The sequence below is a fragment of the Carassius gibelio genome, chromosome B8 (assembly GCF_023724105.1).
Source record: "Carassius gibelio isolate Cgi1373 ecotype wild population from Czech Republic chromosome B8, carGib1.2-hapl.c, whole genome shotgun sequence".
Classification (NCBI taxonomy): Eukaryota; Metazoa; Chordata; class Actinopteri; order Cypriniformes; family Cyprinidae; genus Carassius; species Carassius gibelio.
Window position 1 is genome coordinate 5,903,782 of NC_068403.1, and position 14,359 is coordinate 5,918,140.

The following is a 14,359-nucleotide window of genomic DNA, read 5'->3' on the forward strand; positions in this document are numbered from 1 at the left end:
CACTGAAGACTGGAGTAATGGCTTTACGTTTGCATTTTATAATATATTACAATAGGAAACAGTTCATTTAAACTATAATAAACTATAATGAGCATAAGACCTCAAACTTTGAAATTGTAGCATATGATAACCATACTGGAGGACTTCTCTTTGTGAGTAACTCGTCTGGGAAAATCACATGTCACATGCCAGACACATAAAAATAGTGCACAATTCACATATTCATATTGAGACAATGTGGGTCAAAGTTAATAAGGTCATCCAAACGCATATGACATCTGACATATTTACTCCTAGTCAAGACTCATTTGCATAAAGGGCTCATAACATTTTGCAATTGCTGCTCAGGAAACACTTTATTGGCTGGAGTTCACGGTGTTACTTTATAAAAGTAAACAGGTGGGGGTACAACTTGCTCCTGTTTAGGTCACAAGTTTAGTATGCCACAGATAAGAACTGGCACAAAAATCAATACGACCATTCACAGGCGTACCGTCATGCCCCGAACAGCACACAGAGGCTCATTTATCCTACAGAGTAAGATGTTGTTTACCAGCACACTTTCACAGGAAAACAACTTTTCACTTCTCTTATAAGTTTCAATCGGACCTTTCCAGACATTTCTGCAATTACATTTCCTGTAAATAGCATCTCCTGTCTTGAACTGGACTCAATATATTAGTTTTACTTGTGGTGATTTCTGTATCCATGATCCAGCGATAAACAACACGATATACTAACTGGATTGTCTTAAATGTAATCTGAAGTGCATTGATTTTCTGTCCAACTAAAACAAAGCAAAACTGCCATTGGTCAGCCAAACAGTCCCTAAATGATCTAAAACAAACTTCTAACATATCTGTTGTTGTGGCAGCTCTGTTTGGTCATATAAGATTATTACAGGGTGATTGATAGACTGCATACGTGCGTGTTTGCACATGATTTGAGGGTGACTGTGAAGACAGCTGGCTTGACCGAGGAGAGAAAACCACCAGCAGATGCAGAATTTGGAAAACATGAGATCCTGTAACAGAGGAGTTATTCTTTATTGTCAATTCCATTGCTTTGTCCAGTTTTAAGAGAGCTGAAGCGTATATGAAGTCCTGTGAGAAATCATTTCTTAGACTGATATTATTAAAACTACTATTAAAACTAAAAAGAGGGACCAGAATGATAGAGTTTCTTGAGCAGCAAGTCAAGATATCGGAATGATTTTAGAATGATTTCTGAAGGATCATGTGACACTGAAGACTGGATGCTGAAAAGTCAGCTTTGATCACAGGAATGAATTTCAGTTGAAAATATATTAAAACAGGAAAACATTTTTTTATTATTGAATTATGACACTCAGAAACAATAAAACAAATTTTTACCCATCCCAAATTTATGAAACACTTTATGAAAAACAGATATATGCAAATGCAACGTAATAATTTTTTTTTTACCAAATGTAAATAATAGTACATAATAATAAATTGATATTAATTATAAATAAATATTATTTTATTTTAAACAATTATAATAATGTACAAACATAATAAATATATGAATATAAAATGAATATACGCATGAGCAAAATTTGAAATTCATAGATAAATAGTATATATTTACGGTAATAAAATATTACTAAATGTTTGTTGTAAATCTATCTATCTATCTATCTATCTATCTATCTATCTATAAAAATGTAATATAATTATGCATTTTTTGTAAATTTTATAAAATATTTCTAAAATATTGTAATGAATGCATTATAAATAAATAGATTGGACCAAATAATACTGTTTGCAAATAATTATTCCCCAGAAAACATATGCAAATGCAACATATATATATATTATAATTTATATAGTATTCATTATAAAACAGAGAGATACTAAATTTCTCAAATAGTTGCTGGGGTCTTTGTTTTGGAATTAAAGTTAATCAAGGCTTCCCTCTAGTGGTCATTCTTTTTTACAACATATTTGCTAGTGGAGAAAGAGAAATACAATGTTAATCAACCAATGCAGCGTTTTAAAATGGTTTGTAGCTTATAAAAAGCCAAAGGTAAAGTTTTACAGTTCATCTCTGTAATTATTCATCACATCAATTTTCAACAGATTTGATCAGTTTTGTCTTATAATGCTTAGAATATTGTCTTTGCACATGATTTGTTGTTTTGTAAAGGCCTTATGTAATCATATGTATGACTAATGTCAAGTCACATTTCACCTAGTCACATTACCTTCATGTTTTCAGTTCAGATATAAAGGCCAAAACACACAGTAGGGGAGAGAGTCAGCATAGTGTAGGGTTTGTGTGTGTGTGTGTGTGTATGTGTGTGTGTGTACACAGTGTTTACAGGGCAGACAGGTGGAATGCTAATGCTTGAGAGGAAAACCCCTGTGCCCATACAAGGAGAGCTGCGAGGGCTCAGGATCTCTGGGAGCGCTACCAAAAACAGCCTCAAGAATGTAAACAGAGACAGAGGCTTCTGGCAATCTCAAGGCAACTGAAAACAAACGGTAGCACTTTCCGTTCAGCAAAGCCTGACTTTTATAATGAAGAATGCTTATTTAATGTGCAATAAGCAGATGGCATCAGATATGTCCTGGAGAAAATGTTCATCTGTCCTCGTCATGCATTCAAGCATTACATTTGAGAAAGTCTGAAGCAGTCTTAAGAGACCTGTTGTTGTGTGGCCAACCCTCTTTTTCTCTCTCTCCATCACTCAGTTTTTCTTTATCACTTTCTCTCTGCTCTCTGTGCTTGCTCTCCTGTTGTCCTTCATTTCTTTCAAAAGTCAGTTTTGCTCTGTAAAGCATGTGGGCGTTCAAGGTCATCAGTATAAAATGAATGTGATTTTCGATTAAAGAGAGAGCAGAGAGGCTGTTGGGAGTGTGGTGACGTGAACAGAAACGGCTGCCTTCCAGATTTTCACAGCAGCAATCAGCAGGTAATTGAGCTTTTGCTTAGATCTCTTTTCTAAAGGGTGTTTTGGGGAGAATATCACTGATTATTGAGCTCATATTCCTTCATGTCTAGATATGTCAAGCACAACCGTGCTAGTATAATTGCACTAATTAGTCTATATTAAAAGAGAGGCTTTTTGGGGGGGGGGGGGGGGGGGGGTGAAATCAGTGAAATCAAACATCAGGGAGAGCATTTGAAACTGTTTCCCCATCAGAGCTTGTGTGGTGGAAAAGAAAATCTGTCATAACTCATTGCTAGTCATTGAAATCTCCAAAAGGAACCAGAATTTGGCATTTGCATGTATTGAAAAGCATTTTCTTGAGTGCTTGTTGCTGTAAAGGGCAAGCAAAATGTGTTGCTTCAGGCTTAAAATGAATGTGCTGATGATTTTGGTACTTCTTTGCATGCTCATATTAGTGTTGTGTGTGTTAGTAGTACGCAGATCACACTTACCCTGCGTTACGATGCCTCTATTGAGAGATCTTCGGAAGAAAGATGACATCAATGCTGTTTATGAGCTGAAAGAAAAACTGGGAGAGTGAGTTCTCATATATTCAATATTTAAGAGTATTCTAAGCAGGTAATGACTTCAGAGTAGATCTTGACATTTTGGTTTACTATACACATTTAAAGACAGAAAATATTATTAAGAAGACTCTGGGGACTCACAACGTGCCCATGCCACACAAACTAATAATTAGCCTTTAATTTAGAACAAATCTAATTACAGCTGAATTCTAAATCATATACATGTGTAACGTGTCAGGGGCTCGTTCTCTGAGGTTCGAGTGGCTCAGCACAGATGCACTCAGAAGCTTGTGGCTGTCAAGTGCATCCGCAAGAGAGCGCTAAAGGGAAAAGAATCCATGCTGGAGAACGAGATTGCAGTATTACGCAGGTCAGTGATTTAAAAACATGGGTCGATTCTATTGCATGTCTTTTTGTTTACGTTTTCTTGGTTATTCTAATAAGTAATACAGTGAAATTTGACAGAAATCTTTTGTTTTTGTTTTTTTCCTGTGGTTTCTTCACAGAATAAATCATGAAAACATTGTCTCTTTGGAGGAAACCTTTGAGACTCCTTCTAAACTGTATTTGGTAATGAACCTGTAAGTGGACCTGAGTGTGAAAAATGAAAATATTGCAGTAAAAAAAATATAGTTATAGTTAGTAAGAAATCTAGGCAGACAAATAGACATGTAGGAGTGGTTTCCCGGACAGGGATTCGACTAGTCCTAGACTAAAATAAATGTAAGAGCTGTCCAAACTGAAAAATCTTGCAGTGACATATCTTAAAATCCATCCGTCCCCTTTGTTTTGCATCAAAATGTATACAAGTAATGTTTTTTAGAAAGGCATGCTTGTCAAAACTATGTATATTTCCTAATTAAACTAAGGCCTGGTTTAAGATAACCCTGTCCAGGAAACCACCCCATAGAACATTAGAACGATAAGATGATAGTTAAAAGACAAACAGAAAAATTGATAGAACACTAGACACACAGACAGACAGAGATATATAAAGAGATAGATAGATAAACAGACAGAAGTTAGAACATAGATAGATAGATAGATAGATAGATAGATAGATAGATAGATAGATAGATAGATAGATAGATAGATAGATAGATAGATAGATAGATAGATAGATAGATAGAAGGACAGACAGACAGACAGACAGACAGACGGACAGACGGACAGACGGACAGACGGACAGACAGATAGACAGATAGATAGACAGATAGACAGATAGATAGACAGATAGATAGACAGATAGATCAGACAGACAGACAAATAGACATAGATAGAGATAGATAGATAGATAGATAGATAGATAGATAGATAGATAGATAGATAGATAGATAGATAGATAGATAGATAGATAGATAGATAGACAGACAGATGCTGATGACAGTGTGTTGTTCAGGCTGACAGGAGGGGAGCTGCTGGACAGGATTCTGGAGAGAGGCAGTTACACAGAGAAAGATGCCAGTCGTGTGATATATCAGGTGCTGCAGGCGGTGAAGTATCTGCACCAGCTGGGCGTTGTGCATCGAGATCTAAAGGTACCTGAGAAAAAACATCTAACACTTTAGTCTCCGTTTTAACATTTTCCCTTTTAGAACTGTTTTTGAGAGCACTACAATACGTTTGATTAAACAAGTTTTAATTCCAGCTTTTCACTGTGGGTGCTTTACATGCAGCTAACTGGATATTACAATCATATTAAGTTCTCTTTCTTTTAGCCAGAGAATTTACTGTATGAGACTCCATTAGAAGATTCCAAAATTGTCATCAGTGACTTCGGTCTGTCTAAAATGGAAGAGCAGGGTGCTCTTTCCACGGCCTGTGGGACACCTGCCTATGTCGGTAAGAGGGTTTATGATCATCAAAATGACCTAAGATCATATGCAGTAACATACAGATTCAAGCTCAGAAAATCATGGTTTTAAGAGTCTAGTCTTAACCATTGAATGTACCTCATGGGTGCTTGTGTTCACTATGTGTTCGTAGCTCCTGAACTTCTACAGCAGAAGACATATGGTAAAGAGGTGGATCTCTGGGCCATTGGGGTCATTACATTTATTCTGTGAGTGCTGGATTAATATTATTCACAGAGATGTATAAAGTACTAGAGACCCATACTTGAGTAAAAGTACAAGTGCTCTATCAAAAAAGTGACTTGAGTAGAAGTAGAAGTGCTCTTTAAGCACCACACTTAAGTAGAAGTACTAAAGTATTCAACATTTTTTGTACTTAAGTATTGCAAGTAGTCTATTTTAAAATTTACTACTCAAGTACTGCAAGTAAAAGTAGAAGTATCGTGTTATGTAGCTATTAAAGAAAATAGTCAAAAGTTTGAACATATTGTTTTTACTATTTCAAATGATTAACCTAAAGGACAATAACAATTCCTTTGACTAACTTCTTGTAAATAAAAAACAGTTATTAGGGTCAGTTAGCCCAATTTGCAAAATGATGTCATTGATAACTTACCCTCATGTTGTTTCAAACCAAGACATCAGAGGGACATTTAGAATTTTTTGAAGCATCGAAAATACATTTTGGTCCAAAAATAGCAAAAACTATGACTTTATTCAGCATTGTCTTCTCTTCCGTGTCTGTTGTAAGAGTTAAAAACAAAGCAGTTTGTGATATCTGGTTCGCGAACGAATCATTCGATGTAACCGGATCTTTTTGAAACAGTCCACCAAATCGAACTGAATCGTTTTAAACAGTTCGCGTCTCCAATACGCATTAATCCACAGATGAATTAAGCTTAACTTGTTTAATGTGTCTGACACTCCCTCTGAGTTAAAGCAAACCAATATCCCGGAGTAATTCATTGACTCAAACAGTACACTGACTGAACTGCTGTGAAGAGAGAACTGAAGATGAACACCGAGCCGAGCCAGATAATGACTCGTTCACGAGTCAAGAACCGTTTCTGTCAGACGCGTCCGATTCGTGAACCGAGGAGCTGATGATACTGCGCATGTGTGATTTAGCGTGAAGCAAACCGACACACAGAGCGTCTGAACTGAACTGATTATTTTGGTGATTGATTCTGAACTGATTCTGTGTTAATGTTATGAGCCCATGTGCATTCAACGCCAATGACGCCATTGCATCGAGCGCAAAAGAATCGGTGAACTGTTTTCTTCAACTGGTTTATTGAATCGGAACTGTCAGAAAGAACTAACGTTACTGGTCATCCGAGAACCGATGCAACCGGTTCTTGACTCGTGAACGAGTCATTATCTGGCTCGGCTCGGTGTTCATCTCTCTCTTCACAGCAGTTCAGTCAGCACGCGCAGTCTTCTTAATCGCTTGATTCGCTCAATGATGTGCCAGCTTCATCAAACCTGCCATCTACAGTTCTGGCAGTGGTTTGTAATGGAATGATTCGTAACATTATTATAATTGTAACGAGTAACGATGCAGCACATAAAAAAAATATCGGAGTAAAAGTATTAAACTCAGCGAAAATATGTACCGAAGTAAAAGTGGAAGTAGGAGAAAAAAATAATACTCTAGTAAAGTACAGATACCGCCTTTTAGTACTTAAGTACAGTAGTGAAGTAGTTCTACTTCGTTACTATACATCTCTGATTATTCACTCTACATAAATAAAACTCCACACGAAGAGTCTGTATCAGCAGTTTTTGATTTCCTGGCAGACTTTGTGGCTATCCTCCGTTCTACGATGACAATGACACACAACTCTACAGGCTGATCATAAAGGCTGAATATGAATTTGATTCACCATACTGGGATGACATCTCTGACTCCGGTATGACCACAATAATATCTAATCCCTCTTCCTGCATTTTTAAAATGACCAAATAACATTCATATCATCCTCAATCCGAATGCCCATATAATGATGCTCCTTGCCTCCTAGACTGGGTCAGAAGTACCGTATGTATTGTTTTTTAATAAGGCAAAATTACATATTTATATCGGAGATATCCATTTTATTGCTACTGCTAAAGCTACTGTTATGAAATGTGTAAAAATGCATATATATTTATATATATATATATATGACATATAAGTGACATTTTGAACTGAGGAAAGTTTATGAATGTGCAAAATATTGTACAAAGAGTCTAAATAATGTCAATTTATTTTCAATTCTAAATTTCAATGTTATTTTTAAATGCAATTCTTACTTGTATTTTAAATTTAAATTTTAGAGTTTATAAATACATTTAATTTAATACAGAACAAGCTACTTTTTGTTGAATGCTGTGATTGAAAAGCTTGCTTGTTGATTTTTATTTTTTTACTTAATGCATTATGCATATATTATGCAGTTAAAACACTCTTAAAGGGACAGTCCACAGAAAATACAAATTATTTGATAATTTGTTCACCATTTATCATTTATCATTATTATTGTTCATTATTAATGTATCAACCATTTATTTTTGTGCAATGAAAGTCCAATGAGGTCTAAAACAACACTGGACCCAAACCAGCTCTACTTACTTTTTTATATATTTATATTGATGCACTGTGTGATCCATTTCAATTATAACCAATGTTTTTAATGCTTTCTGCAATAGCTTAGGAAATAATTGCATGAGATATAGAATTAAAGCATTAATGCTTTCATGAGCAGTTTAAAAAACTTCTCTCATTATATAAATGCAGAATGTTTTGTGCAGCCCTAAACACGACAAATGCTGGCCACATTAAGTGGTATTGATCTTCTTATGTTCTGTGCTTCTCCCTGCCCACTTATGCTTCAGCGAAAGACTTCATAGTTCACTTACTGCAGAAGGATCCAGCGAAGAGGTTCAATTGTGACCAGGCCTTGCAGCATCCTTGGTGAGTCCATAAATAGCAGGACAGAGGCGGATGGGGAGCTGAAGGGTTGATCAGCGGTAAAAAGAGAGGCTGACCTTGAAGAACAGATGAAGAGTTGGGTCACATCTGTGCAGCGGCGTGGGAGGGCGTGCGCAGACAGCAAGATGATTATGAAATATAGAATAAACAGATGTCTCTTCACCTGCAGCACTCTGAGATCTTTAAGAAGCACAAAACAATTATGATTTTCTTTGCAGAAAAGAAATGGAACAGAGTGCTCAAAGAAGCAATGCATTTAAAGAAGTACAGATAATTGTGTCATAGGATTTTATTTTAATTTTTTTGGTAATTGAATAACATAGATTATAGCTTCCCAGAAGAACGGTTTAATTGCTCAGATGTTGCTCAAAAGAGTCCTTTGAGTTTCCAATTATGCTTCATTCTCTGACCGTCATCTCTGTCTGAGATGTTTCTCTTTACGTTCCTTAGGAAACATAGACAAATTTTTGCCATGCAGTAAAGACTATAGAGCGGAGATCAAACTGGTTTGGAAGTTTTTTCCACTATGAAAAAAAACGTAATTGCGATTTTGTTTATCTCGCTAACAAATCAGTTTCTAGGATTTTTTTTCTTCTACTCTCAAATAGAAGTGTGAGATATAAATTCAGAATTGCAGAATGTAAATTCAGAATTTGGAGTTTATATCTCGCGATTCTGACCTTTTGCCTCTAATAATTCTGCATAAATCTTGAAGTACTGTTTTTTTTCCTTTGCTATTGCTAGTTTCTTTCCTCAAGATTCCGACTTTTTGTCTCAGAATTGTGAGTTGTAAATGGAGCAGAAGAATAAATAGTCTCCATTTGCTCTTCTTTTAATTCTGTAGTCAATTGAGATATAAAAGGAAAGTCGTTTCAGATTTTTACTTGGATCACTGTAAGAGACTGTATGAGTTGTATATTACTGAACTTATGACTGGTGTCATGATGTGAGGATATACACTACCATTCAAAAGGCTGATGTCGGTAAGATTCTTAAAACGTTAAAAACTCTCTAATGCAGACTATTTAAATATTTTACAAAATGCGATTAATATTTAAATATTTTTTTCAATTTATACTCATTTATTCCTATGATGCAAAGCTGAATTTTCAGCAACTTTACCCTTCTGCAATCTTCAATGTCACATGATCCTACAGAAATCATTCTAATATGCTGATTTGCTTATTATCACCAATGTTAAGAACAGTTGTTTTTTCCCAAGATTCCTTAATGAATAGAAAGTTCTTTTTCTAAGATTATAAATGTTTTACTGTCACTTTTGAGTGCTTAATAATAGTACTACTCTTACTGACCTCTTGCTAACATTTGAACAGCTGTTTACATGCTTAATTCTGAATGTATATTATTGCTTCTGAACGGCAGGATATCAGGAGGTGCAGCTCTAGACAAAAACATCCATGGCTCAGTGTCGGCACAGATTCAGAAAAAGAGTCACTGGAAGGTAAGAGTGAAGAAAACAAACCTCTCAGTTTCAGCCTCATATTACGGACCACCTGATGCAAACTGTACACAAAAAAGCTGAAATCATCAGTTGCCATCTGGTTGGTTGACTGGGTTGCGTTCAAAACAGAATCTAAAATAAACCAGTTGAGAAGCACTGCATTAGTTACGTCTAAGTGGGCTGTTTTTGAGTAAGATCAAAAACTGACTAGACTTCTAAAGCACAAGAGTCCCATCCTCCATGTGTAATATATAAAATAGCTCTATATGACCCGTGTCTGTGACCTCTGAGGCTGATACAGCACTTTGCATTTGTAAATGTATGGCTAGAGTTACTTTAGCGGCGTATGGAGGCTTTGTTATTATTTGCCGCCAGTCGTTTGTTGCTCTACTCCTGATTGTCTGCCCTGCCATGCAATTACGGCTTGTACCTTTAAAAGGGCAAACGCTGTAATTGCTGTAACTATCAGGCTTTTAGTTCTAGTGCAATAAATGCCTCCAAACACTAGACTGACTCTTCTGCTCTTACATGCAGCGTAAGTTCACTGTTTGCCATTTAAAGATATTTGCAGAAGTTCACTAGATTTTGAAGCATTATCGCCGGTGTCTTGTGTTCCAGAGAGCCTTTAATGCCACCAACATCGTGCGTCATTTAACAAAGAAAACCCACTCCGGGGAAGACGATGAAGGGAATCACTCCACAAGTATAGGTGAGGAGACGTCACATGACTGTGATTACCCGCTGATGATATTAAGACAACAGCACTAAAAAAAATAATATAATATAAAGTAACCATATTTTAGACTAAATATGAACATGACTTTTTTTGTTTGGCCAACAAGCTGTTGCATAATCGTTAGACCAAAAGCCCAGTTGAGATCAAAAGTTTACATCCCCAAAATTGTTTATTTAGTACTGACCTGAATAAGACATTTCCATACAGTCCACAGGAGAAAATAATAGTTGCATTTATAAAAATGACCCCATTCAAAAGTTTAAACCCTTAAAACTGTGTTCTTTTTGCATTTGAAGATCAGGGTAATTTTAACTTATTTCATATTCTGGGAAACATGTAACTATATTCTGTAGCTTCTGAAGGGCAGTACTAAATGAAAAAAGAAAAGAAAAAGATATTAATGCAAATGTGCAAGTCTCTATTCTCTTAATTAATGTTTTTTCTTCTTCTGGGGCATCAGTGAGCATTTGAGCCTTCTGTAATACTTACATATGAGTCCCTCAGTTATCCTCAGTGTGAAAAGATGGATCTCAAAATCCTACAGTCATTGTTAGAAAGGGTTCAAATACACAAAAATGCTGCAAAACCAAAGAATTTGTGGGACCTGAAAGATTTTTCTGAAGAACAGCAGACAGTTTAACTGTTCAGGACAAACAAGAGACTCGTGAACAACTATCACTAAACAAAAAAACCACAGCTGTGGCTCATTCAGGTAAGAACACAGATTTAGAAACAAGGGGGTGTAAACTTTTGAATGGGGTCCTTTTTATAAATTCATCTACTATTTTCTCTTGTGAACTATATGTAAACGTCTTTTATCTGAAATATCTTGTTCGGGTCAGTACTAAATAAACAATAACATGCATTTCTTATGATCCCTTTTATTTTTGGTAAAATAATTAACATTAAGCAGATTCTGAAAGGGGGATGTAAACTTTTGACCTCAAAGCTTTAACAACTTTTTCACTTCAACATTTTAATAGCTTAAAATGGCTTGCATTCCATTTAGATGAATGAAACTGCTAAGATTTTGACAATGATGACATGAAATTACTTAATTGCATGTTTAATCCATGAAGATTTCACATAATTTCTGTTAAAATTCATTTGGAGTTCACTCTAAAACAGACTTTGGTTTAATCTTTGGTTTAATGTTTAATGTTTTGAGTCAATGAAAACCAATTATTTCACTTTTTCTTCAGGGACCATCTGACAATCTACTGGCAGTAAACTGAGGCTCTGTGAAAGAAATAGTTCACCAAACATGAAAACTGTGTCATTTACTCATGCTTATGTTGCTCCAAACAATTATGACATTCTTTTTTTACCCTCTGTATGAACAATGAAAGAAGCAGTGAACAAGTTCTTGAAGATCCAAAACGGAAACAAAATAATCATCAAAACAATTGGTTATGAGACATGTAAGAACCAGTCTCATTCAGCATCACTGACAGTAAACTTGGTGAGATGCATCTTCATGCACATATTGAACTATATGCAAAAGAGAATTAATGTCTGAGAACTGCAGTGGAGTTTAAGCTGGCAAGAAATGGATATTAATCCACTTTCTAAATGCATCTTACAGAACATATGGTGAACGATTCATGCATGCATATGTTTTATTTCTTTTACTTTTCTGACCTCGGATTTTTAAATCAAAAACTTTCGATCTTCTGGTGAAAATACAAAAAAATCTTTCCTAGTTACATGTACGTGACCTTTCCAATCATTTAATATATTTAAACCAATTCTGTTCTACACTGTTTAAAGCCTTTTTTGGGAGATTGACAGCAGGGTTATTATTGTTAACTAAAAGGACATCTTTTGAAATTGCACACACACACAGTACATATATAAAACAGTATATCAGTGATGGTAAAATAACACTGATTGACAGTCCTTATCATTGTATGCTTGAGAAAAGAGCACTTTGCTAAACTTGTCTCAAATATGGAAAAATCACACAGGTTTGGAACAACATAAGCAAGACACACTTTTCATTTTGGGGTGTGAGAGCGCAGTGGTCACTGTGTTGGGCAGATTGACACAGACTCTGAAGCACACCTGTGTTTTAAACGCGCCGCTGTCAGTGAGCCTTCTGCCAGAGCTACTGCTGCTACACTCGAGTGGGCTGCCAATGTAAAAACCCCCTCAGTGGAGAGCAGCTCCTTCACAACTCCTGTTTCTACTCCCCGTCTACTTGTATTTGACGCATAACAACATGCTGCTATTTGACAGAACGCAATATTTAGTCATGTAGTACTGTCTGTCGGCTGTGAGTACTGCCACTTGAAGCATATCAGTGGCCTTTGAAGAACAAATATGGCATAGAATAGGATATTACAATAGATAAATGAAGTAAATAGTAATTGTTGCCTTGTATCTGTGCTCTCATTACACTGTGGAATAAATGAACTGATCTGCACGTTGTGTTGTGAATCTGTCACAGGGATGATATATGAAGAAAAGGACACAGCCAAAAGAAAAGATTTTGAATGCTCGCCATCCATTGTCTTGCCCTTCATAAGCAATCTCACGAGAGCACACAGCCCATGAATTAAGAACAACAGCCGAGATCCTCCAGCGCTGACTGTAATGATAGGCTGATAAGACAGATACGCTGCCCTCTTTAATTCATGGAAAGAGCTCTACACGCACGGACCAGACGTCAGCTTAATGAAATCTGGCCTAAACTGATAATTCGATCAATTCGGTTTAAAAAAAGACATAAATGGGCAAGATACATGAGCCCATGAGCCGAATATCAGTGAGGATGATTGAGGTTTATATATATATAAATATAAGCAGTCAGAACCAAATTGCTTTGTTTCCTATTATAGCCTTCTGTGAGAAATGGATTGAAGTCTATCTATCTATCTATCCATCCATCCATCCATCCATCTATCCGTCTATCTATCTATCTATCTATCTATCTATCTATCTATCTATCTATCTATCTATCTATCTATCTATCTATCTATCTATCTATCTATCTATCTATCTCTGTCTGTACATCCATCCATCCGTTCATCCGTCTATCTATCTATCTATCTATCTATCTATCTATCTATCTATCTATCTATCTATCTATCTATCTATCTATCTATCTATCTATCTGTCCATCTATCTATCTATCTATCTATCTATCTATCTATCTATCTATCTATCTATCTATCTATCTATCTATCTATCTATCTATCTATCTATCTATCTATCTATCTATCTATCTGTCCTTCTATCTATCTATCTATCTATCTATCTATCTATCTATCTATCTATCTATCTATCTATCTATCTATCTATCTATCTATCTATCTATCTATCTATCTATCACCTACTGTAATTGTTTTGTAATATTTGATCAAGTAGTTATAATTGAATCCAGTAGGGGGCACTTTAGGTCTCTCTCTCTCTCTCTCTTGTTTTTTTAGAAGATATGCAAGACATATTTCCAAACATCAGTAATTGCAAATTTTTTAATGATCATAATTTATAATAATCATTATTATTTGAATAAGTAACCCAATTCTACAAACTGGTTCCTTGATTTCTTGATAAACCTTTTTTGCCATTTTTTTTTCTTAAAGGAAAATAGTCATGGCCTTTTCTTTTTCTATAAAAATAACTTAATGTATGCAACATTTGATTAAAATCTAGATTTATTTCTACATCTTGAAGCACAGACGATAAATGTACAGTAATCCCAGTCATGACATTATTGGCCGGTGTCTTTATGATGATATTGCCATTTGGCAAAGAAGCTTAAGCCTGGCCTAATTATCAGATTAAAGGAGAGATTAATGATTAATGTTTTATTGACATTAAATAAGATCATCCACTCAGCATGATTT

General features: G+C 35.5%; 1 protein-coding gene across 4 annotated transcripts; it reads left to right on the plus strand.

Annotated features, from left to right (window-relative positions):
- The first annotated feature begins 2,250 nt into the window (after window positions 1-2,250).
- pnck (pregnancy up-regulated nonubiquitous CaM kinase) lies at window positions 2,251-12,950 on the plus strand. 4 transcript variants are annotated; one of them, XM_052562585.1, is made up of 13 exons: window positions 2,251-2,507; window positions 2,858-2,938; window positions 3,391-3,493; window positions 3,722-3,853; window positions 3,990-4,064; window positions 4,883-5,021; window positions 5,202-5,325; window positions 5,470-5,545; window positions 7,137-7,249; window positions 8,214-8,292; window positions 9,694-9,772; window positions 10,391-10,481; window positions 11,711-12,950. In XM_052562585.1, exons 3-13 carry the CDS (start codon window positions 3,420-3,422, stop codon window positions 11,719-11,721), a joined length of 993 nt encoding a protein of 330 aa, XP_052418545.1. In that variant the 5' UTR covers window positions 2,251-2,507; window positions 2,858-2,938; window positions 3,391-3,419; the 3' UTR covers window positions 11,722-12,950. The 4 variants fall into 4 exon arrangements, with proteins under 4 accessions (XP_052418545.1, XP_052418543.1, XP_052418544.1 ...); XM_052562583.1 differs by having other exon boundaries at window positions 2,252-2,507; window positions 3,388-3,493; XM_052562584.1 differs by lacking the exon at window positions 2,251-2,507 and having other exon boundaries at window positions 2,615-2,938.
- Window positions 12,951-14,359: the final 1,409 nt, after the last annotated feature.